Source organism: Budorcas taxicolor, chromosome 14 (genome assembly GCF_023091745.1).
Source record: "Budorcas taxicolor isolate Tak-1 chromosome 14, Takin1.1, whole genome shotgun sequence".
NCBI classification, from domain to species: domain Eukaryota; kingdom Metazoa; phylum Chordata; class Mammalia; order Artiodactyla; family Bovidae; genus Budorcas; species Budorcas taxicolor.
Window position 1 is genome coordinate 15,188,194 of NC_068923.1, and position 24,056 is coordinate 15,212,249.

The 24,056-nt window shown below is 64.1% G+C and overlaps 1 protein-coding gene across 2 annotated transcripts; it reads left to right on the forward strand.

The window, feature by feature from the left end:
• The first annotated feature begins 384 nt into the window (after nt 1-384).
• On the forward strand, nt 385-2,953 carry ARC (activity regulated cytoskeleton associated protein). Of its 2 annotated transcripts, XM_052651836.1 has the most exons (3): nt 385-2,227; nt 2,461-2,603; nt 2,815-2,953. In XM_052651836.1, the coding sequence occupies exon 1, from the start codon at nt 416-418 to the stop codon at nt 1,604-1,606; it is 1,191 nt and encodes a 396-aa protein (XP_052507796.1). In that variant the 5' UTR covers nt 385-415; the 3' UTR covers nt 1,607-2,227; nt 2,461-2,603; nt 2,815-2,953. The 2 variants fall into 2 exon arrangements, with proteins under 2 accessions (XP_052507796.1, XP_052507797.1); XM_052651837.1 differs by lacking the exon at nt 2,461-2,603 and having other exon boundaries at nt 2,815-2,942.
• The last annotated feature ends 21,103 nt before the right edge of the window (nt 2,954-24,056 follow it).

Below are 24,056 nucleotides of genomic sequence, written 5' to 3' on the forward strand. Positions count from 1 at the left end.
CGAGTGTGCAGGGGGTGGGTCCTCCCTCCGCCGGGAGCGCGCGTGGGCGCGGGAAGGCGGGTCGGCAAGCTGGGGGCGCGGGCGGGGAGCCGGCGCCCGGGCCAATCGGAGCCGAGGCTCGGCGACGGGGCCGCCCACGGGCCGCGCTGGCGGCATAAAGAGCCGGCGGCCGAGCCCCAGCGCAGAGCTCGGGCGCTGAGTCCTCCCGCTCTGTCGCCGCCACCGCCGCCGCCGCCGCCGCGACCAACCGGGACCGGCCGCTCCTCCGCGGGACCCGCCCGCCGCGCCTCGCAGCTCCGCGCAGCTTCGCAGCTCCGCGCAGCCGGCCCCCAGCAGCCCCTCGCCATCCCCAAGAGGACTTTGCAGCCTCCCTCTCCCGCCTATCCGAGCGAGCCCCGCCGCAACCTGCGAGCTGATGGAGTTGGACCACAGGACGACCGGCGGCCTCCACGCCTACCCCGGGCCCCGCGGCGGGCCGGCCGCCAAGCCCAACGTGATCTTGCAGATCGGTAAGTGCCGCGCGGAGATGCTGGAGCACGTGCGGAGGACCCACCGGCACCTGCTCGCTGAAGTGTCCAAGCAGGTGGAGCGCGAGCTGAAGGGGCTGCACCGGTCCGTGGGCAAGCTGGAGAGCAACCTGGACGGGTACGTGCCCACCGGCGACTCGCAGCGCTGGAAGAAGTCCATCAAGGCCTGCCTGAGCCGCTGCCAGGAGACCATCGCCAACCTGGAGCGCTGGGTCAAGCGGGAGATGCATGTGTGGCGGGAGGTCTTCTACCGGCTGGAGCGGTGGGCCGACCGCCTGGAGTCCGGGGGCGGCAAGTACCCGGTGGGCAGCGACCCAGCACGCCACACCGTCTCCGTGGGCGTCGGGGGTCCCGAGAGCTACGGCCAGGAGGCGGACAACTATGATTACACTGTCAGCCCCTATGCCATCACCTCCCCGCCGGCCGCCGGCCAGCTGCCCGGGCAGGAGGAGGTGGAAGCCCAGCAGTACCCGCCCTGGGAGCCGGGGGAGGACGGGCAGCTGAGCCCCGGCGTGGACACGCAGGTCTTTGAGGACCCGCGGGAGTTCCTCAGCCACCTGGAGGACTACCTGCGCCAGGTGGGCGGCTCCGAGGAGTACTGGCTGTCTCAGATCCAGAACCACATGAACGGGCCGGCCAAGAAATGGTGGGAGTACAAGCAGGGCTCGGTGAAGAACTGGGTGGAGTTCAAGAAGGAGTTTCTGCAGTACAGCGAGGGCACGCTGTCCCGGGAGGCCATCCAGCGGGAGCTGGACCTGCCGCAGAAGCAGGGCGAGCCGCTGGACCAGTTCCTGTGGCGCAAGCGGGACCTGTACCAGACGCTGTATGTGGACGCTGAAGAAGAGGAGATCATCCAGTACGTGGTGGGCACCCTGCAGCCCAAGCTCAAGCGTTTCCTAAGGCCCCCGCTGCCCAAGACCCTGGAGCAGCTCATCCAGAAGGGCATGGAGGTGCAGGACGGCCTGGAGCGGGCGGCCGAGCCCGCCGGCCCCCACCCGCCCACTGAGGAAGAGGCCGAGGCCCTCACACCCGCCCTCACCAACGAGTCCGTAGCCAGCGACCGGACTCAGCCCGAGTAGAGGGTGCCAGGCCCCGCCTGCCCGCCCGTGGCCCTCGCCCACCAGGACTTTGGAGTGGGCCCGCCCCTGCAGGGGAGCCCTTAGTCTCCTCGTGCAGCTGAACACTCACCTCAGCCTCCTAGCCTGACTCCAACAGACACACGTGACCCAGATGCGGGCAGTGTCCCCCAGACAGCCAAGGGACTCCCCTTCCTCACAGACCCAGCCTTCACCCTCCCTGCGTCTGTCTTCCCCAGTGGTGGACTGGCCTGAGTCAGCAATCCCTCCCTCCATGCTCTCAGGCCATGACAGTTTCCTCATCCTGCTCAATGCCTGGGCCCTCTGGGCACTCAGAAACTCAGTGTCCAGATGGCACGGGCCGGCGTGCACCCAACTCAAGGAACACCCCAGAGCAGAAGCTCGGGGGCCACCAGTGTCCCCGGAGCCTGGGCTTCAGGGAAGCTACTTCTCCTGGCAGTCGCCGTGACCGGCTGGCACCCCTGCTGCCTCCCGGGGCAGCTGGCCAGCCTCGGGCAGTGTGGCTCCCTCCCCCTGGAGGAGAGCCCAAGCTCAAGACACAGCAGCAGCCGCAGCCGCAGTGGCAGCAACAGACCTGGCGACCCATGCCTCCTGGCCCCTCAGGTGAGCCCCTGCCCCTTGGCATCACCGCCAGGGGGCACCATAGGGCTGGGAGGGTCCTGGGTGAAGCCCACCCCCCCAGGCGAGCCCACGGAGGCTCAGAGCCCCTGGCATCCCCATAAATCAGGTGCGGAGGGGAGACCCCAGGGGTTAGGGAGGGGGCTGGAGTGGGGGGCCGGGCTGGGGGAGGTCGCTGACCCAGCTCTCACAGGGCCCTGTGTGTTCTCTCCCCGCAGCACCAGTGACTCACGCCAGCCTGGAGAGGGACAGAGCCCCGTGCAATGACTCACCCATGGCAGGCGGCAGGTCCCCTGGGGCCCGAGTCCTCCAGCCCGGCTGAGGCAGCAGCCGGCCTCTGGAGCCAGGAGAGTGACGACAGGTACACAGGGGACCCCGCCCCCGGCTGTCCTCACCAGGGGCCCCCCAGCTCCCCCCAGCCCCTGGCCCCAGGCCCCCAGTCCTCTGGGCCAGCTGAGAAACAGCCCCCCAGGACCCCAAGGGCTTGCTCTCTGAGAGGGCAGCCCCGCCCCGCCCCGCCCTGCCCTGGCGGTCCCTGAGTCCCTGACCACCCGTGTCTTCCTTCCTTTCAGGTCTCCAGGCTCCCGCGGAGCCTTTGCTGCTGTGCCCGGCACTGTCCCTTCTCCTCTCCCCCTACAAGCTGCCTGCACGAGAGGAGAAGCTGAAACCAGAGGAGGGGGCCCAGCAGAGAGCTGGTGGTGAAGAGGGGCCAGCGCGAGGGCCAGGGCCTGCCGCTATGCCCGCCCCGCTGGCTGCCCACTGCCCGCTCGCCCCCAGGGCCGCCGCCCTCCCGGGCCTGGCCTGGCTCCCACCCCGGAGCCCCTGCCCGCTGCGCGGCCATCCTCTGCCACCAGAGCTTCCGCCACGGCCGCCCCTGCCCGGTGGCCCCAGGCCCAGCCCCAGGAGGCCCGGAAGCCTTTGCCCCTGGGGCTCACTCAGGCTCCCTGCCAGGCCCTGCTGCGGCCTGGCCCGGACCCCCACTGCCCCAGCCACCAACACCCTGGTGCTGGCCGGCCACCTGTGTCTGCAGCCCAAGCAGGCCTGGTTGGGGGCTCCCAAACTCAGGAGACCAGCTCCCGCAGGAAACTCTGCCGGCCCCTCCGTCCTGCGTCATGCCAGCGCCGCCCCCTGCCCCAGATTTTATTTTTGCATATAAGCCATAATCTGCTCTCCTGGCGCAGGCTACAGGGAGGCCCCAAGGTCCTCAGTGGGATGTGGCCAAGTCCCCGCCCACCGTGGATCAAGCCTCAAATGTCAGGCCAGGCTATGTCCACCCTGCCACCTCACTTGAAGACAGACGCTTTTTCTAAGACTTTGTTAATAAAACATTGAAACTTACTGGCGTGTGTGTGCTGCTGTTTTTCTGCTGGCTGGAGGGGGCCTGCAAAGGGAGGCCGCTCAGGGTGGTGGGACCCTGGAACCCAGGGGTAGGGCTGACCATCTCAGAACACCAGAGCCACTGCTGTTCATGCTGAGTGGACGACAAGGTGTGGGACGTGCTGGGGGAGGGGGCTGGTGGGGGGTGCCAGGCACATGTCTGCTGCCAGGACTACGTCTGCCCAGAGGCCTGTGGGCCCAGAGGGGATTCTCAGGGTCTGGACCCATGAGAGTTGGGAAAGGTCCCTGCTGCGAGAAGACCCTGGTGAGCCCTGGCTGCAGGGTCTTAAGCTTGGTCTTCCTGAGCCTCGTGTTGCTCGGTCACTCAGGTGTGTCCGACTCTGCGACCCTGTGGACTGCAGCACACTGGGCTCCCCTGTCATTCGCTATCTCCCAAGGTGGTGACGCTCTAGCCATCTCATCCTCTGCCGCCTCCTCCTCCTGCCCTCAATCTTTCCCTGTGTCAGGGTCTTTTCCAATGAGTCAGCTCTTCGCATCAAAGGTTTGGAGACCTTTGAGGATTGGGCAAAGGATTGGAGATTCAGCTTCAGCATCAGTCTTTCCAGCAAATACTGGAAAGTGAAGAGCCTCACATTCCTCGTCTGCAGACAGAGAGGCCATCACTAAAATCATTGTGGGCTCGAGACCTTAGACAGGAGATGGTCCGCACTGTGCACGTAAGCCGTAACACACCTGCCTTCCTGGAGGACGCCAGGTCCTTACAAGAGACGGGCAGGTGGCCTGTTGCGGCGGGGGGCGGGGGGGGGGGGGCGCTCGGACCCTTCCACCAGGCAGTGTGGAGTGAGAAGCAGGCCTGGGGAGGTGGACACGGAGGGATTTGTATCGAGGAATCATCTCACCAGCTGGTGGGACGGCAGGGCCAGCCCCGAGTCTGCAGGGCAGGGGGCTCCTTGGGCATGGGACGTCTCCTTTGGTGAAGGCTCAGCTCTGCTCTTCAGGTCTTTCAACTGATGGACCCCGGCCCACCCAGATTATCTCTCTTGATCTTTACTTCCAGTAGTCTGATACAGAATGTCTGTCACGCTCAGACCCTCAGGACCTCTCGTGGGTGAGGGTCTGATGGAACGCCTGGTACAGGCGTTCAGGTACAGCTGTACAGGTACGCCCCGGCCAGGCTGGTGGTAAAAGCCCCCTCCCAGCCTCCCAGCTGCCGTGGTCGTCGGCAGGCCCTTGTGGCCTGCCGGGGCCGGCCCTGCCCTCAGAAGGGGCTGCTCTGCTGGGTGGGGTCGGGGGCTGGGCGCTGCTGCCCCTGCTGAGAGGACGGGGCCCACGGGGATGCAGGGGGCGCCCAGGAAGGCCGGAAGCACACAGGAGCAGCGAGAACCACCCGCTGCCAGGAACGCCATCACCATGCACGCAGAACCAAGCGGGCGCCCGGTGTGACGCCCTCGGTGAAGGCCGCCTCTTCCCTGTTCTCCTTTATTCCTTTCAAACGCTGACAAGAATGGGGAAGGAAATCGGCAGGAACAGGGGGCTGGGCACCATGGTGATGCCTGAGAGTCAGTCATTTCTCCGGGAGACCTACTCCTGCTTGCATCAAAAGCTGGGTGTTCTGGGCGCTTTTTCCTTTTAATATGAATTTCCTGTCTGTAATTGGATGATTGTAGAACAGGCAAGCCGAACACTCGCAGTAATCCGAGATGCAGCTCTGTGTCTTTGTGTCCCAAGAAAAGAGGCGGGAGGGTGGAGTGGAGTGGGCTGGCGCCGGCAGGGGAGCCGGACCTCCAGCCGCCCTGGAGAATCCCCCAGCCCAGGCCCCCGGACCGGGTGCTCCCTGCCCCGCCCCCGCCATCCCACCCATCCAGACCCCTCAGCCCCCGGTCTCATTTCCTCCCTCCCGGGCAGGGAAGCTGGAGTCGGGAGGGCTGCCTCAGGGGTCCACCCTGCACGCCCAGCTTGGTGGGGTCTTCTGAGCCGGGTGGGCTGGGGCTCAAGTCCCAGGGCCTCTCTTTCTATAAAATCGAATCTACCTGCAGAGCTGATGTGAGGATGTGAGGGCAGGGTGCCGGCCAGGGTAGGCTCAGCGCGTTTGGTGTGGCTGCCCCCAGGCCCAGCCAAGCTGGGTCCCCAGGCCTGTGCCCCCGATGGGCTTTCATGGGCCAGCAGGATAGGTCTTGTTGCCTGTGACTTCGCTGGCTGCCCAGGGGTGTCACAGACTCTCCGTGCCCTGAGGTGGGGGGGTGCACAGCCAATAGCTCATCCACCTGAGAATTCCAGAGGGCCACCTCACTGCAGGGGGCGGGGGGGGGGGGGACAGTGACTCTGGGTCCAAGGTGTGAAGTATGCTCCAGGCTTCCCCTGATCCGAGGCTCGGGGGTGCAGGGACCCACCCTAGACTCCCTGTCTTCCAGGCCTACCTCCTGGAAGATGCTCAGAGTAATGACTTTCTTGAAGGGATGCTCCTGACCTCGAGATCCAAGCTGGTTCGGCCACTAGGGCTGCTGCTATAAAGCCTGCTCCTCTTCCTGCTGAGGGTCAGAGGACTTGTCCACAGAGGACAGTGTGCTTTCTGGCCCTCCTGTCCCCTCCCCTTGGCCACTCATGACTCCTGCTTCTGACCAGTCACTGCCCCCCGGCCCTGGCTGCCCACTGGCCCAAATTATGAGACTCCTCTCATGCCTCTTCCCCTTTTCTGGTTTCCCACCAGTGAGGGGCCCCCGCAGACCTGCCAGACGGCCTAGGGGCTCTCCCACGCTGCCTGCCGAGCGCCCAGCCGGTGCCCCCTTCTGCAGCAGCTGGGATGGGAGGAATACATCCGCCTGTTTCCTCCAGGAAGGAGGCTGGGCAGCCCAGCACCCAGCCCTCTGCGCCAGGGGGCAGAAGCTGCGGGGGCTCCTCTGGCTCTCCACCCACTCCTCTCTGGGATGGCTTCTCCACAGGTGGGGAAACTGAGGCCCAGCAGAAGCCAGGGTCCGCAGTTTCTCCCGACGGCCTCCTCCACAGCTCTGCCAGCCCGGATCAGGCAGCCAGGGCCCCTGCTCTGGGCCCCTCCGCTGGGTCCCCCTGCCCTCTGTCACCCTGAACCAGCATCACGCTGTCCATCCACTAGCCGTCCTGTCTTCACCACTCCGGACCCCTGCAGAGGATCCCAGAGCCCCAGGGCTGCCCCCAGGCCACCTCAGGGGCCCGAGGAGAGCAATGTGGGCTGCGGCGGGAGATGGAGCCAGACCCCAGGGCTGTGGAGTAGCCGGCGGGGCGGCCTTTCTGAAAGTGGGAAGCCGTGGGCAGGGCAGGGGTGCCCTCTCCCAGCCCCCCACACTGGCTGGCCAATCTTGCTCTTCTCTCTGCACCCACGTGTCCATCTGGAGCTGCATCTCTGTACCCAGCCAGGGCCTTGCAGCCTCATGACAATCCTGTCTCCGCGGGGACCCCAGGAAAGGCCTGGACCACACCGGGCCCTGCCCACCCACGGCAGCTCTCCCGGGCAAGCTGGCTGGGGCTCCGTGTCTCCTTTGCAGAGAACGAGTCATCCTGCCACCCTCTGGCATCCTGGATGACCCGTCCCTGAGCGGCAACCCGCGCCCCTCCCCGGGAGGCCAGAGTGCCTTCCCCGCTAACTTTGTTGCATGCTCAGTTAGCCCGACCTGGCGTCCTCCAGGCTAGAAGGCTAATTTTCCTTCTTCTACTTGTTTTGCTTCTTCCTGGAATTTCAAATAGCTTCTCTCATTCCGTTTACCATCACCACATACATGCATTCCCCCGGAGGTGCCTCTGCATGAGACACTGGGGCCTGCGTTTGCATTTTGTTTGCGTTGTTCTGGAACCCCTCCCTGAGTAAAACGGTCTGGAAAGAATAAAATCACTACCGGGAAGGCCCTGAGCCCCAGTCTTTAAGTGTCTCTGCAGCCTCTGGGTGAAGCCCCGATTCCAGGCCAGCCTCCAGGGCCCCGCGGTGAAAGGTGATGCCCACTCCCCAGCCCCATTTTTGCAGCTGCTCCCAACCTCCACGCCCACTCCTCTCTGCTGCGCTCCCTCCAGCCCTCTGGCCCCTCCCCACCCTGCTGGGCTCTGTCCTTCCAGAATCCCTGAGAAGCAGACCTCCTCCACCTTCCCTCCCTGAGGCCCCCGCCTGCTGGGCTCTCATTAGCTGTTTCCTCCCACCTGGCTCTGCGGCAGGGTGCATTCTCCCGCTGACCTCTCCTTGAAGGAGCCCGGGACCTTGGGCTCGGCAGCGCCTCAGGCACCTCCAAGCACAGCCTCCTCAGCTCAACCCCAGAGAGGGTCAGGGCTGCGTGGTGCCCTTCAGTGAGGCCCTCCCCATGTCCTGGCTGAGCCCCAGGCTTGGCTTTGACCCGAGGAAGGAGCACGGGGGCAGCTGGGGCTCAGCCGGAAAGGGTGCACGTGGAGCACGCCGGCTCAGGTTCGGGGTGCCCACGGGAAGTCTGCAAGGATCATGCCAGGCCCAGCTCGGGGCGCCCACAGGAGCCCCGCACGGAGCACGCCAGACCCAGGCTCTGAGTGCCCGTGGGGCTGGAGTCTGGCTTAGAGGCTGTTCCCCAAATGCAGAGGCTTCCTGAGGAGGAAGTGAGCCCCCACCCGAGGGTCACCAAACAGCTCTGACCCGTGGCCTTGGAGGCCCCTCTGACACCACCCTTGCCCGCCTTTCCAACTGTCCCACTGGGAGCTGTGAAGCAGCCCACAGTGCCCCCATCTCCATCCCTTCTGCAGGAAACTGTCACTTTCTGCCAAACCCTTATTCACCCTCTAAAGCCCTGCTCTTGTTGTCCTCTTGCAGAGACCCTCCTCCCCCACACCTTGATATCAGCTTGGCTCCTCCCCATCCCTCCTGGCCCCGGCAGTCGTTGCCTGAGCACGGAGGTCCCCATACCGCCCTGCACCCACTCCTCGCTCGCGGGCATGCCAAGGGTCCACCGCCTTGGCAGCCCTGGTCTGGCTCCTGTGCCGGCTCGTCTGGCTTCTCCTGTGCCAGGAGTCTGGGCTGTGAAGGAGGCTATTTTTAGTCTCTGTTATCCCCGTAATTATCTTGTCTCTGTTTTGCCCTGGTGCTCAGTACATTTCTGCTGGAAAATGTTAGTCTGTGTCTCTGCACTCAGGAGAAACAGGGTCGAGGGCGCCTGCCCTCAGGGAGGGCGTTGGCCGGGTGGTCAGAGACCCTCTGCCACATTGTTCTGTCCACTGTGGGAGGTGTTGGCTAGGGGGGCCTAACCGGAAGTTTTGATGCCTCCTGGTAAAGGAGACCGGGCATCCCAGACTATGAGCCCCCGGTCCATCCTCAGTCTCAGAAACAGCCTGGGGAGGGAGGGGCACTGGACCCAGCGAGGATCCCCGCCTGGCCTCGGAGGGCATGAACACCGCTCTCCTCTGACCCCTGGTGAAGCAAGCTACGCCTCCTGGAGGCCTGTCCCTGGTGAGAAGGAAACCCGTGTTCCTGCCGGGACTCTGCCCTGGGTTTGCTCCTTTCAGCTCGTCCAGGAAAACCCCTTGCCGTGTGGGCTTCCCCACCAAGAACAGATGGGCCGTGGGCGCCTGCGCTGCAGGCTGGACCAGGAGTCCACGTCCTTCCTCAGGCTTGAGGTAGACGTCTCAGAAGGAGGCTTCTCAGATGGGGCGGGGTGGGGGAGGCCAGGGACACGCCTCCAGGGATCTGGGGCCCAGACGCACCTGGGACTCCAGTTCATGACCCCCAGATCTGACTCCTGAGGTTGTCTGGCGCCCCTGGCACCCTCCTTGTCTCCCTCGGCTGGTCTTCAAGGCCCTTCCGGTGCCCCTCCACACCCCCCACCCGTGCAGCCCACACCAGAGGCTAATGCGCTACCTTGCCCTCTGCCTGGCCACCCCCTCTCACAGCTGCTCCCTGCAGACCCAATCCTCCCCTCCTCTGCAGGCTGCCTCCTGGGCAGTTGCCTCTCGATGCTCACCCCCATTCAGGAGCGCCCGAGCTTAAGTCACCCCCGAGGAGCCACCCACACCTCAGCCCTGCTCCAGTCCTGGCCCTCTGCTGGACAGCAGAATCCCCCTTCCCCAGGACGCTCCTCCCACACCCCGGGCCTGGCCACCCCCATGACAGACTCAGGGACGCTGCGTGGGCCTGTCCTCTGCTGGCAGAGCCGTTCTGCGGCCAGCACTGGCCAGTGCGTTTGTGTGAGGGATGGGCAGCGGTGCCTTCAGCCCAGGGCTGGGCTGCCCCTCAAGGTTACTTCTCCCTGAATGCTCATTTTTGTAAGTTGTTGTTCTTGATCGAGGGTTTCTCTGCATTGCCACACTCTCCCCTCCCTCACCATCTATGTGTTGCTATGGGAACCAGGCTGTGGTACCCACAGCATCCTTGATGGATGGGTTTCAGGGGCACCTCTGTGTGTGTGTGTGTGTGTGTGTGTGTGTGTGTGAGATATGGTGGGTGCCGCTTGAGAGAGGCCCCTGGGGTTTCAAGATCAGGATGGGAGGTCCAGGGAGGGAGGGAAGTTATCAGAAACCACCTTCTTCTGATCTTCTTCCAGTCTCTGATCTTCTTCTTCTTCCAGTCTCCCCACCAAGGGCACCCCCCTGTTGCTGCCATTCTCCCTTTCCCCCCGATCCCCTTCTGGATGTCACCGCCCTGGTCCTGGGTGACGTCAGCCTGGCCCTCACTGTCTGGGAAGGCCACGGCAGCCCTCACCCTGTGCCCACGCCCTTGCAGAGCTCCCTCCCTGCTCACCTCACCTTGGGCCTTGGGGTGGGTGGCGCTGGCTGATTCAGCCCTTTCCCTTTGTTGTCTTTGCGATGGTGCTGGCCCTGTGTTCCCTGCAGCACACGAGGTGACCGCAGCTGCAGGCCACGGTCACGGTCAAGTTCAGTGCCCAGTGCTGGGACGCTCCTGGACTCACTCAGAACCTGTCCTTGGGGGCCCCTTGGCTCCCCTCCTCCCTCCTGGCGTCCCACGGCAGCCCTGGGGGCAGGGGCCTGGGCGAGGCAGGGAACTTTGTCAAATTGCCGGAGGCCTCCAGGCTGACTTGGGACACAGGCCACTGGATGCAGGGGAAGTGAGAGGGAGGGGCTCCCAGCCCGGATGGGGAGGCGGGAGGCACCTGCTGGGGGGGTGCCCTGCAGCACTGACAGCAGCCCCCACCCGTCAGGCAGCCTCCCGCCCACCTGGGAGCTCTGTGCCTGGAGTCCCGATGCTGTGTGGGTGGGAGAGGGAAGCCGGCGGTGGGGGGCGGCCTGCCTCCCTGCGCCCTGCACCATGGGCCAGCAGGCAGGTGATGGGGTGAGGGTGCAGGCCCCGGGGCCGGCGGGGTTGGGACGAGGATGCAGAGCCAGGCAGTGGCCAGGGTCTCATCCCAGGGCCCCAGGGCAGGGCTGTGCCTCCCCATCCACCCTCAGCCACGTTCCCCCACGGCTCTGCACACCGACAAGGGGCAGTCCCAGTTGCTTCTGCCTGGAGGCTGGAATACACCCCACACCAAGTATTTTGGATATATTGGGTTAAATAAAATGTAAATAAAATGAATCAATCTCTTTATTTTTTGTGTGTGAGATTACTAGAAAGTTTTCAGTCCTATTTTCGGCCCTCTCTGTCTCTGTTGCTTGGTGCTGTCCGCCTTGCCCAGAGCCCGCGGGATGAGGGCCACCACTGGGGCTGAGCTTCCCTCCAAAGAGGGGGGTGGGTGAGGGGCAGGCCACTCGGGGAGGCCTCAGGGCCGTGGGGGTGCCTTGTGAGCAGTCTCAGTGGTGGTGCCCTTCCGGAGCACCTGAGGTCACCCTGGGGCCTGCCTGCAGCCAGGCCATGCCCTCTCCTGGCTCCCAGCACCTGAGGCCAGCTCCACGCTGCCCAGCAGAGGCATCCCTCCCAGACCCTGACAGGGTGTGGGGCTGGAGGGGAGACTGGTGCCCAGTGGGTGCACTCCTGCCCTCTGGATTCTGACCGGCCTCCCTGGTGGCCCCTCCCCACTCAGGGCTCCGCTCTCCCAGAGGTCCGTTTCCCCACCCTGGGGGGCTCCCAGCCACGGGGAGGGGTTTCTGGCCCCCAAACATCCGGGGGCTCTTGTCATGAGATTTCAGCCCCAGAGCCTGGGTTCAAGACTCAGGTCCTGAGGCTCGTGAGGCTGGCCCCACAGGACACGCTTGGGCAGAAGGGCAGCATTTGGGAGGTGGGCTGCCCCTATCCTCCGCAGGGAGGAAACCCCACGACCCCGTGCCTCTGGCCTGGGCCCTCTGATGGACAGTCCCGGTCGGCCTCTCTCCTGGGGCCCCTCTTGCCCCAGGCCTCCTCCCGGAGGGCCAGGAGGGGAGCCTGTAGCTTCGGCATGGATGATGACCCCTTGGTCCAACAGGAGGGATCCAACTGGAAGACTGGGTCCTGGCAGGGGTCTCTGGGCCCAGCCCACACAGGGGACCCTTGCTCATGGCCTCCTCCGCCCGGGCCCTTGGACTCCAGGGCTGCTGTGGGGGCTCTGCCTGCTGTCCTGTGGGGTACTTCCTGGTCCAGACGTCTGCCTCCAGCTGTTCAGAGAACCCGGCCTTGGTTACCGTGTCCCTGTGCCCAGGGCCCTGCCCCGCCCTCCCTCTGCAGGGACTGGAGAGAGCGGCCCTCTGTCCCGGGTGGCTCTGTCTTCCCTTGACCTGGAGCTGCTTATGATTCAGTGGCTGTAGGAGACCACCGTCACGCGGAGGGCCCCTGTCCTGGGATGGCACGGGACTCCTGCTGCGTCTCTGTGTCAGTTCATCTCAGATTGTCTTCCCCCCATTTCTGTGCATTCCCTGGATTTACCTCTGAACTGGTCGAAACACTTTCCTGGGTCCCTCCTCGGCGAGGGAAACAATGACGCTGACGTGTGCATTTCACTGTTGGGCAGAGAACCGAGGCTGTGCGCCCTCTGCCCCACCCGGGCACCCTGTTTACCGGGGAGTGGCACCCAGTTAGTGAGCCACAGGGCCAGCCCAGCGGCGACCCCAGCGGCCAGCTTTAGAGCAGAAACCTGAAGGTGCTCTCTCCAGTGGGCTGGGGTCCAGGTGGAGGCCCCCTTCTCCATCTGACGCCTGCTTACGCCTTGCTTTTCCTCTCCCCAGCTTGGCCTGAATGCTGCCTTTTCCTATGAGGCTTCTGTCGGCTGGCCTCTGTGGGGACCCGCTGGGACCTACAGGTGGAAGTGGGGAGGAAAGAACAGGGTGGCCCTCTGGTCAGTCCTCAGGGTGGGTGCCCTCAGCCAGCAGCACAACCACAGGTAAGCGGGCTCTGTGGGCCGTAGCCGACTCGGCCTGTCCCAGGACTGGAAGGTTGGCTGTACCAGCGGGCGGTGGTGGGGCCGGGGGATGGGCTGTCCTAGGCGTTTGGACAGCTAGACCCAGAGCTTCTCAAGACAGTGTCCCTGCTTCATTGTGCTGGGCGGGGCCGGTGGGAGCACCCCAGCACCTGGCCTGTGCTGGGTACTCATTTGACGTTTATCAAGCGAAGGGAGGGAGGGAGACAGCAGCGGATGAGGAGAAAGCCTTCTCCAGAACCAACCTCATTCTGGCCAGGTGGCTCCCCTGCACAGACCTTGCCTCATCCTCCCGGCCCAGGGCTGGGGCTTGGCACAGTTCCTGTGAGGCCCCAGGCACCCATGCCCTAGGGCTCTGCCCAGGGCTCTGCTCCGAGCCCTGCAACCTGGGCTCGGCCTGCTTCTTCCTCGTCCCAAACGCCACCCTCCGGGACCTGTTCCCCATTTATACAACCAAGGACAGGGGCTGCGTCTTGGCCAGCTCCTCCCTCCCTCCTTCGCTGCAAAACCTGGCATGGCTCGGGGCTGTGCTCCTCTTCAGGCTTCTTTTTTATTTCTATCTCTGGCATTTCGGGGCCCCGGCTGTCCCAGGACTCGGTTAATCTTCATCACGCTCGTATGTGGCAGGTGCTATTTTACAGGTGGGGAAACAGAGGCCCAGACTGGCTCAGTGATCTGCTCAAGGCAACACAGAGCACTGTGGGGCTTGGAGCAGGGGGGCCCGTGGCACCGGCCCCCGTCAGGCTGGCCACAGGAGGAGCAGCCTGGGCCTGGGGCCACCAGCCATGAGCGCCTTGCTGTCCCCGCTTCCCTGTTCCATGCCCCTTCCCGGCACCCACCGGAGTGTCCCTGCCAGCCCAGCCTCTCCTGCCAGCCCCACTCCTGCCCTTGGGCATCTGGAGGAGAGTCAGGAAGAAAGCGGTGGGAAGGAGGGAGACAGCAGGAGGTGCGTGGGGTGGGGAGGTGCTTCTGCTTGGGGGGCTCTGAGGAGACAGACGCAGGAGCAGCTGGGGCTGGTGCCGGCAGGAGCCAAGCGGGAGGGAGCCTGCTAGGGGTACAGCCTGAGAGGCGACAAGGTCCGGGAGCCTGGCGGGGCCCCTGGACACTTTGTGTTCTCTGCTGGCCTCGGCCGCATGGATGCCCAGAGGGACCTCAGAGCAGAAGCAAGGGGGCCTGGAAGCTCCTGTCTGGTCTGACCTCGGCCTCGCCTCCTGCTGGCTGGCCTCCCCCATCCGGCTGGCCCATGTGACCTTCCTCAAACCCAAGCCCCCTCCTGCTGCCACTTGGGCCACGTGGCCCCAAAGCACCTCCTTGCAGACACCTCCTCCCACCTCTGGACTGACCTTTGGCCCTCTCTCACTTGCCCTGAGACTTACGGGTTCCTAGCTCCACACTCTGTGTGCCAGTCCTCCGCTGGGACACCTCTTCTTTGCTCCATGTCTGGCAAACTCCTATCTATGCATCAAGCCCCAGCTCCTATGCCCTTTCCTCTGCAAGGCCTGACCTGAATACCCCAGGCAGAAATGGACTGTTGCCACTGGGCACCTGTCTGTTTGAATGGCTGTCTGTTAATGAGTCTGCCTCCCTACCAGGCTATGAGCCCCTAGGGGCACAGACTGCCTTGTTGTTGTTCAGTCACTCAGTCACGCCCAACTGTGACCCCACGGACTGCAGCACGCCAGGCTCCCCTGTCCTTCACCATCTCCTGGAGTCTGCTCATGTCCACTGAGTCCGCGATGCCATCCAGCTATCTTGGTCACATCTTTCTCGTTCCTTCTCAAGCCAATGGGGGACAGTACATTCCGGGTGCTCGGTTATCATATGCTGAATAAATGAATGAGTCAGATGGAGACAGCCTGTCATGGGGAGGGGGGCGTGGGCTGCACAGGATTCAGAAGAGTCCGTACCGTTCCATCCTGTCTTCCCACCAAGACAGGCTCCAGCTGAAACTCAAGTTCCGTGCAGCCTCCACCATCCTGCCTGGCCCCGGGCCCTTCCCCACGTGACCGTGGGCAGCAGGGAGCCAAGGAATCACGTCGGGCAGCGTGAGCCTCAGGCAGAGCTGGCCCCTGCAGAGAGGTGCCCCGTGGACCCCCAGGCGCCCGGCCCCTGCGCTCCACAGCAGTCGTCTCGAGGTCTACCTGCCTGACTCCAGGTTTTCTGGCTCTGGGGCCGACAGGTGCACACCCAGGGGCAGAGCCAGGTCCAGGGAGCGCCGCACAGGGCAAGCGGAAGCCCCTTCTGCCCCCGCACCCTTCAGTCTGCCTTTGCCCCTCCTCTGGCCTGCCGCCACACAGCGAGGGGTGCCCCAGGAGGGAGCTGCTTTCCCAGGGACAGTCGGGCCACCCCAGCTTCACTCTCACAGGGGTGCCAATGCCTCCCACCTGGGTCACTCACAAGTGCTTGAACTCGGGCCGTCACAGTGGGGCCTGTCCCCTCCTCAGCCTACTTGTCCCACTGCCGCCATGTCCATCCCTGGATTCTGCCAGTGCAGCCTGCATACTACCTACCCCCTCTGCCCCGAGCCCCGGCGCCCAGCAGCTTTCACTGCCCCCCATCTAGCCCCACCCTCTGCCTCCGCCATCTGGCCACTCCCATAGCCCCTTTCACACCATTTCCCCAAGAGCACCCAGGGTCCTCCGTCCCTCTGCTGCCTGCCCCGGGAAGCCCTCCTAGGCTGCGCCAGCCCTGTGGCTTGCCCATACCTCTGGATCCTTCATCCCTGGTCCCCACACCAGAGCACACTGGCAAATAAGCCCTTGTCACCCTGTAATGTCTGACCCTAATGGTGATGGATCCGGCCCCCTCCACCCCAAGATCCCTGAGCCTCCATTTCCCACCCCTCAAGCCTCTGCAGCCCAGCACTCCCCCTCCCCCTGGGACCCCTCTCTACAGGCTGGTCGGGGGCATGGGGCAGAGCTGCCTGGGGGAGGGCAGGTGTGGCCTTCTCCCCGGCCTAGAGCAGGAGGGGGCCCTTCCGAAGGGATGGCTGGGCAGGGGCCACTTCCTAACTCTCCTCCGGGAAGGGCTGTGCTGCTTCTGTCCCAGTGACCCCTGTGCTCAGCATTAAGGCTGCCCCCCCTTGATGGGGAACCCCAGCTCTGATCCAGCCCCTGGGGACCTTGCTTTGTCCTAGAAGGGGCTGTCCCCACCCCGACCTGCCATCGCGCCCAGAGCTTTGAAGCAGAGGCTTCGGTGCCCATGTATCATTCGGGCCCTGAGCTCAGTCCCTCCCCTAGCGGCCTTGTCACCATGGAAATGGCACCAGCCTCCAGGAGCCCCCAGGATGGAGGCGCTGATTCAGATCTGGGGTCTCTGAGGACCATGCGTCCTCCAGGGTCAGTCCCCCCAGTGTGGCCGGAGGCTCAGCACTACCCCATGGGGCCTGAGGGCTATCAGGGTCCTTACAAGCCCCCCGTGACACATCCCCAGGGCCCGTTCTGGTACTTCGTCCAGTAGCAAATGGTTCTGATGAAAGTCTGAAGTGTTCGCAGGGACAGCGAGACCCCTGTGTGTCCCTCCAGCCCCTGGGCTGGGCTCCGTCAGGGTCATCTCTCTCCCCAAATAAGCACAGAGGTCTGAGGCCCCGCAGGCCCTGGTTGGGAGCAGTGGGCACGAGTGGAGAGAGTTGACAGAGGACATGGCCCACCCCAGGCCTGCGGCCTTCCGCTCTCGGGGAGCTGCGTACTGGGGGCTGCTCCTACAGCCCAGCTCTCTGGGTCGGGAGACTGGCCCACAGATCGAAGTCTGGGGCCAGCTACACACATCTCCCTCCTCTCCCCACAAGCCCCGGGGCCCACCTCTCCAGGGTGCTGTTGGCTGGGGGACACACGGTAGAAACCCCCAAGTGACTGCCCTGTGGGGTTACCCCTGAGTTCCTCAGGGTCCTTGCAGGCGCCTGCAGGGCTCCAAGGGCCCGGCTCACTCTTCGCACTGCTCTTATTCACGCCCCGCCTCCCCCAGCCTCGAGCCACCTGCAGGCCCGCCCAGCCCAGCGTTCTGCCCGTGGGTGGGCGGGGCACGTGGCTCTGAGCTTCCTTCATCCCCAAGAATTGGAGCCACGCTGCTGGGCAGTGACTCCCTCCAAAGCCTCCCCGATGCCCCCTGGAAGCCTGTGACGCCCTCTCTGAGCGGGCAGAGGGCCCCCGGGGGAGCGAGCCCCTGAGGCTGTCGCAGCAGGTCCTGTTGCCGAGCTGCCCTGTCCTGGGGTGCGGGGCAGGGAGGGGGCTTCCTCCAGTCTTCGGACCTCCAAAGGGGCTGGGGACACAGGCAGGGGGAACAGGCTGCTCCCAGAGGCCCCAGCCATGCCCCGGAGGCGGCAGTTGGCGTGGCCACACCCTCAGCTGCCCTCCTGGTGTGACTGGTGGAGACGCTACTAGTCTTGCGGGGGGGCCCGAGCCAGGCCTGGACGGGTTCCTGCTCTCTTGGGGGCTGAGAGCCAAGGCAGAGGGTTGGGGAGGCGAGGGAGGGACCGCACGTTCTGGAAGGACCCAGCGAGCCCAAACCCATGGAATGAATGGAGTGGGGCAGCACCCAGTGCCGGCAATGGGGACGGGCGCCCAGTCCTGTCTGCGGCCAGTGGGAGAGGGCGCAGGGCTCCAGGAAGAGGAACCCGGGGGTGGCAGGGCCTGTCCTGGGGCCGCCACCGTCGCTAGGACTTGTCCACGTCTGGATCAGGTCCTCCTGGCCCCCAGAGAAGCAGACTCAGGGCCGTGGAAGCCCCCTAACTGCCACTGACAGCAGTTGGAGGACGGAATTCTTAGGTGGGGTGGCTGTTGGGAAAGAAGGAGCCGTGGCTTTGGGGGCTCTGGGACAGGACTGGACTCACAGTGGGCTCTCTCAGGAGGTACCCACCCCCACGCCAGCCCTACCCGTCACCTTTGGGGCTCCCAGCATTGCCGGGTCCCCCACCACTTGCTGTCCTTTGGGCTCTTTTGCTCAGAGAGTGACGCCCGCCTGCCAGCAGGGGTGATGCCAGCAAGGACCCCACGTTGGCTGTTCTTGGTGGGCTCTCCAGACCTCTGGATAACCTGGAAGCCCTGTACGCACTGCTCCTGCCCGGGGCCGCTGGGTCCTGTAGTCATGTGGCCGGGCTCTGCCCCCACCCTGTGAATTCATAAAGTCCTCAAGCCCTTAGAGAACACGCTCCTCACCGCTCTGCCAGCCACCAGCAGGCGGAGGTCCAGACCACGTGGACCCAGGCTGCCCTGCGGGGTCCTGAGTGACCGTGGGCACTGCCTCTGTCCCTCAGACGTCCACAGTGTGGGCAGCGAGTTTGTCCCCAGCCAGAACGGTTGGTGTCCTGTCCCCTCCAACCTCTCCGCCCACACTAGCCCCTTCCCAGCCAGCCTCCATTGAGGCCTGAGGCCTGAGTCCTCCGTCATGTTCTCAGGGTGCTCTGAGAGATCAAGCCTCTGGACCCACAGAGCTGGCCAGAGCCCTCGTGCCAACTCCCTCCTCTGGTGGTAGTGTCCACTGACTTGTCTTTTTCCTTTATTCTTAAACCTCATGTCACCTTTGGTTTTAAATAAGCACTTTTTTTTTTTTTTTTAATAAGGGTAATCATTCTCATTGCAGACAAGTCGGAATTTGAAAAGAGTACAGGAAAAACACCCAAACCCCAACACCCAGAGGTAATGGTTAATTTTAAATTAGAATCATATGGCTTTTTCATTGCACGTGGGACCCTGAGCAGTTTCCCGCGTCATTAAATCGTCTTCAGAAAGATGATTTTTAATCACTGCCCGTCCTTCCTGTGTTTCTGAACATGTGTGGCTATCTTAACTGGGAGAAGATTCCTTGAGTAGAGAGTTTGCTGTGCATTCCTCATTCGTTCCATTGATTAAACTCCCAGTAGTGGGGTCCTCTGTGTGCTCCTGGGGGTCTTAGCAGAGACTCCCCTCTTGGGGGCTGTCAGCAATGTTTTGGGTGATCTCTGCCTGTGACTATCAGCTTCTGGAGGCGATTCCATTGGCTGCCAGCAGCTCATATCTGAGCCCAGGGTGGAGCCCTCCCTGCCCCTGACCCTGCGTGTCTGGGGAAGCTCTTCCCTTCTAGGAACCTAAAGCTTCAGGGAGGCAGATGGAAGGCAGATCCTAATGGGGGAGAAAGGGAGGCCCAGGCTCGGAGATGGGAGGGGAGTGGGGAACACAGGGCAGGGGGCAGGAGTGCCCCAGGCAGCAGTGCCCTTGTGCCAAGGTGGGTGGCAGGGCGGTGGTGGGGCCAGGAACTGAAGGGAAGGCCTTTGCGGCCCTCTGGGGGAGGGCGCTGGGGGCCGGCAGTGGACCAGGCGGCAAGAAGGGGGTGATCCTGCCCCTTGGCCAAATTGTCCTCTCTGGGGCCAGTTACCCTGGGCCCTCTAGCTTTACCTCCGTGGGTGCCCTGTGCCATTTGCTGACTTTGGTCTGGTCTTTCCTCCCCAGGAGGCCTCCAGACTCTCTCCCACTGTCACTTCCAACAGCCTGGTCCCAGGACCACCCCAGGTATGGAAGGGACCACAATGGCTTTTCCATCCTCCGTGAGAGTGGTTTGGGGGACCAGCTTGCAGATGAGGGGTTCAACCACCTGGAGAAAACTGTCTCCTCTAAACAGAGCAACAGCCCCCCCAACCCAGCCAAAGCCAGTAGCCGCTGTGCTGGTCAGGAGGGTCTTTGTGCAGCAAGCGCTTCTGCAGGGGAGGGGGGCTGCGGGGGACCACTAAGGGCCGCAGGAGAGCAGTGACTGCTGGACCACCGGGAGGTGGCCCTGAGGGGGACAGCTGGGGTGCAGGGGAGGGGGGACAGGGCCCGGCCAGTGGGGGGTTCAGGGCAGTGACCCGTGAGGGGATGGGGCCAGGAAGGTCTGGACTGGAAGGGCTACTCAGGTGAGGTTCGGGGCGGGGGGCTGGGATGGAGGGTGGGCTGGAGCGGGGAGAGGTGGGAGGTGGAGTAGACCCTGAGGCTGGCAGGAGCAGGTCCTGAGCCACAGGCTGGGTGTGGCAAACTGCAGGCCCTAAGAATTGGGATGGCCCGCGCCCATTCCGGGGGCTGGGTGAGGGGTCGGGGGCTGGACGCCAAGCGTTCTGCTGGGAGTCTGGCTGCACCCCCCGCCTTTGTGACCAGGGAGGGGGTTGGGTCGTGGACTGGGAAAACACTGAGCCTCTCCCACACTCGCCCCTGCAGCAGGGACCGAGCTGGTGGGAGGCTGGGGAGATGCCATGACGGGAGAGGGGCCAGGGGGCCAGAGCTGGAGGTCAGGCCACGAATAGTGGAGGGGGTCAGGGCGTGCATGAGGGCTGGGTGCCTGGGGATAGAGGAGCCAGGGACAGTTTCGGGGAGTACTTAGGAATGAGGCCGGAGGCGAAGGAAGCAGGACCCCTGGCAGGATGCTGGTCACAGACGTCCTGCCTCCCAGGGAGGGGCTGCACCATCCAAGGAGGAACACCTGCCCACTCTGTAGCCGCTGCCTGGGTCCAGGTCAGTGGGGGCCCAGTGGGGCCTCCAGGAGGCCACGAGCCAAGGTGGCAGCCTGTGGTTAGAGACGGAGGCTCGTCAGAAACACAGATTCTGCTGTCCCAGTGCCTACAGGCTCCCGCTGCCTTGCACGCTGGACACCGCTGGAAGCACAGGCGGGGCTGGAGTCCCCAGGTGCCCCGGGGCTGCCCCGGGGTTGGCAGTGCCTCCCAGAGCATGTGGCCTGCCCACCTAGGCCCAGAGAAGGGGGTCACAGTCTGGCGGTGGCTAGGCTGGGCACAGTAGACCCCAGGAAAGTCCCGCTGAGCTCCTGTGGCCTGTCCTCATGGCCCCGCACGCCTGGCTGCCCCTGTGGGGGCCACACCTGTGCTGTGCATGTAAGGACGGTGGGCAGGTGGTCCCTGCCATGTGGACTCTGCACTTGAATCACAGAGCCTCTGGGGTGGGGAGCCTGTGGTAGGCTGGGGCCCAGGGGCCCTGGATAACTGGTAGTGTCGGGGGGGAACCTCAAATGTTGGCCCAAGTTAGGAACCAGCCCCTCCTCTTCCCCAGGTCCTGTGGAGGCCTCGGAGCTGCTGACTGGGCGTGGGGGGCCTGGCCTGGGCTGGAGTAGCTGACAGAGGAGGGGCTGGCTGCGCTGGGCCCTGCTCCTGCAGGTGTGAGAGAGGCTGCCCTCTGCCCTCCCAGGACCCATCCTCCCGGAGCACCACGCGCCATGGTAGCCGCACCCAGTGATAGCTCCCACCGCCCCTCCTGGCGGTGCAACCGCCTCTCGCCTGAGGCGCAAGAGCTGGACATAGGTGAGCAGGGCTGAGCAGGACCTTGGGAGGCCTGCTGAGCTGTCCCTCCGGGCCTTGGTTCCTGTCACCACAGCCAAGTGTCAGCCCCACACACACCCTCCCCTCTGGGGTTCCCTCCTGACACTGTGTGGGTGAGCAGCAGACAGAAACTTCTGGAAGGGCTTCGGCAGTCTACCAGGGGCCAGAGCCGGCCTGTGGAGCCTCACCCAGCACCTTACTCTCCCTGTCCCCCGAGGCTGCCCGGGCTCTGTGCTGCCCTTCCTGGGGTCCTGGGGTCTCGCGCCTTGGAGGGAGGCACAGGGTGGAGTCACCCCTCGCTGTCGCCCATCAGGGTCTAGGGACGCAGTGCTGGCCTGAGAACCAAATGAACACAGTGGTTTTGTGTTAGTTTAGGGTTCCGGTGCCTGGTGGGCACAGATCCTCAGCAAGCGTTCAGTGAGCATGTCAGCGAGTGAGCTGATGGGCGGGCGGCGGGCAGCTTCCCAGTGCTGGTCAGAGCCAGCAGTACACCACCCCCCCACGACAGGCACACTCACTGAGATGGGCCCTGGCTGTGGGCGGCAGCTGGGGGCTTCTCAGAGCAGGCTGGGGAAGATGGGGGGCTGCAGAAGGCAGGGGACGCGGGCACCGCGGGGCCCAAGCTGTGCATGACCACCTGACCCGGGCACCCGACCTGTTTCATTCCCCATGAACACTGGCTTCGCAGCCTTCTGGTTTTTTCTGATGGAAGAAGTATTGATTATCTGTGAAAGTGTGGGCCATTTGGAAACCAGTCCTCACCGCTATCACTAAGCCTTCTTCTGCTCATGAGAGAGGACTCTTGTCTCTGAGTGGTCTGAACATGCTTTTTGTTTGCACTTGAGAAGAGTTGCTAGATCACCTTTCAAAGAGGACAAATTGCCGCCTCCCCCACCCCTGCAGCAGGACGGTGGCGTCTCTCTCCACACTCTGGTTGTCTTTGTCTTGATAACGAGAAAGACCCTCTTCCCTGGTTTCAGTCTGCAGTCCTTTCATCACTGGTGAGGGGCTGGGGCTGCCTTGTGCTTCATTTATTGGCCAGCAGGCTTTCTTCTGGAAGCCCCGGCTCCGTCCCCTATGTCTGTATTCCAAACAGTGGTGCAAATCCTTACTGACTGACTGACAGGTGTAAGGAGAGTAACCTTGGTTACAGAGGTCACCAGTGTGTTTTCAGGGTTTACTGGTGGGTTGTGATGCTGCCCCGGGGCCCGAGTCCATGTCGCTGGCTCTGAAAGCCCCCTCCCTCTGCTTTCTGCCTTCATGCCGTGTGTAGAAAGCCTTCTTCCATCCCAGGATTCAGAGACCCCAACCCCTCAGTTTCCTCTGTATGTTTACGATTGTAGTTTGGAGATGCAGCTATCAGGACGGGCTGCCCTTTGCTTGGGCGGGTGCAAGGAGCAGGGTCAGGGTCCAAGTTAGGTTTCAGCCCCGCGTGGTTGGCACTCGTCGCCCTCACCTCCCCTGTCGGGGGGTGCGCCGTGGGCCCCTCTCCTGGACTGGGCCCTGGCTCTTCCCCCGCCTCCAGGTGGAGTCAGCCCTGGGGGAGGCGTCTGCCCTCCGCGGGGGTCTTCAGAGCCTCTTGGCTGTGTTCCCGCATCTGTCCCGCGGGTGCCTTGTGCACCAGGCCGGGCTCCGGTGACTGCGAGACCCAGACAGAGCAGGAGCCCTGAGGCCTGGGCTCCTCGGTGTCCCCGCATCTCTGCCTCTCTGTGTCTCTGCGCTCTGCAGACCACTCAGGCAGGGTGGTGGTGGAGAAGCCCCTGCACCGCAGCCCGCCCTGGGAAAAGGCCGTCGTCAGCAAGATCAGGACCATGTCAGTCTCGGAGAAGTGCCTCATGCTGGAGTCCATCCTCTGCTGCCTCCAGCAGCACAGTCAGGTGGGTGCTGAGCTCCACCCTCCGCCCCGGGCGGGCTCCCTCTCCACCTTCTGCCCTGGGGGGGGCTCCCTCTCCACCCTCTGCCCTGGGGGGGGGGCTCCCTCTCCACCCTCTGCCCTGGGAGGCTCCCTCTATATCTATACCCTCTGCCCCGGGAGGCTGCTCCTCCCGACTCTGCCCCGGGGCCTCAGAGCCCACTCTGCCTGCTGCAGTCCTGACATCCCTGACACCCGGGGCATGTTCAGGGGAAGGTTCCCAGAGGCAGGAGGGAGTCATGACAGGCACATGTGAGGGCAGGTGGGTGCCTGTCAGCTGGGCGAGGGCCTGGACCCCTCAGGGAATCGGATCCATTCGCTGCTGCCCATGGGTCCGTGGGGGCTCCCAAGGATTGGGTGGTGCTGATGCCCCTCTGCAGGACACAGGAGATGCTGTGCTCAGGCCTCCCGCGAGGGTCTCAGGCTGACCTGGGGGGCAGAGCCAGCTCTTCCCTGACGCCCCCCTGTTCCAGCCCTCTGTCCAGTGTGAAGGTCTGGAGGTCAGGTCACAGCAGGGCAAGTGTGCTTAAATGGGGGTGGGGGGGCTCCAGCACAGCTCGGCCCCATCCCCTGGCTGGCTGCTGACCCACTCCCAGGAGCCTGGCTTGGGCATGGGTAAAGCGTCCAGCCAGGGGAGCAGCCTGTGCAGAGGCCCTGACGCCTGGAGACAGCAGCACGGGCTGGGGGCACTCCCCGGAGAGAGCACAAGGCCAGCCCCGTTCACCCACCATGATAAGGGTTTAGCCTGCGTCCTGTGGGTAGCAGGCCACCAGGGGCCACTCAAGGGTGGGTGTAGCTAGAATCTACTTGGAATGAGTCCCTTGGAGGGCTGCTGGAGGGGTAGCAGCCCCCACCCCCTCCTTACCCTTTCTGGGATGGGTTGTGTGTTCTCTGCCCACCCACGGGGTCACTGCAGTCCCTGAGGACTCCTGGTGGCCTGGGCCTCCAGCTCCCGGTGGCGGGCCTGCTGCGCACGCCTGTCCTATGCACTCTGATCTCTGGGGGGCTGGGGGGTGGGTGGCAAGCACTGTGTTCTGC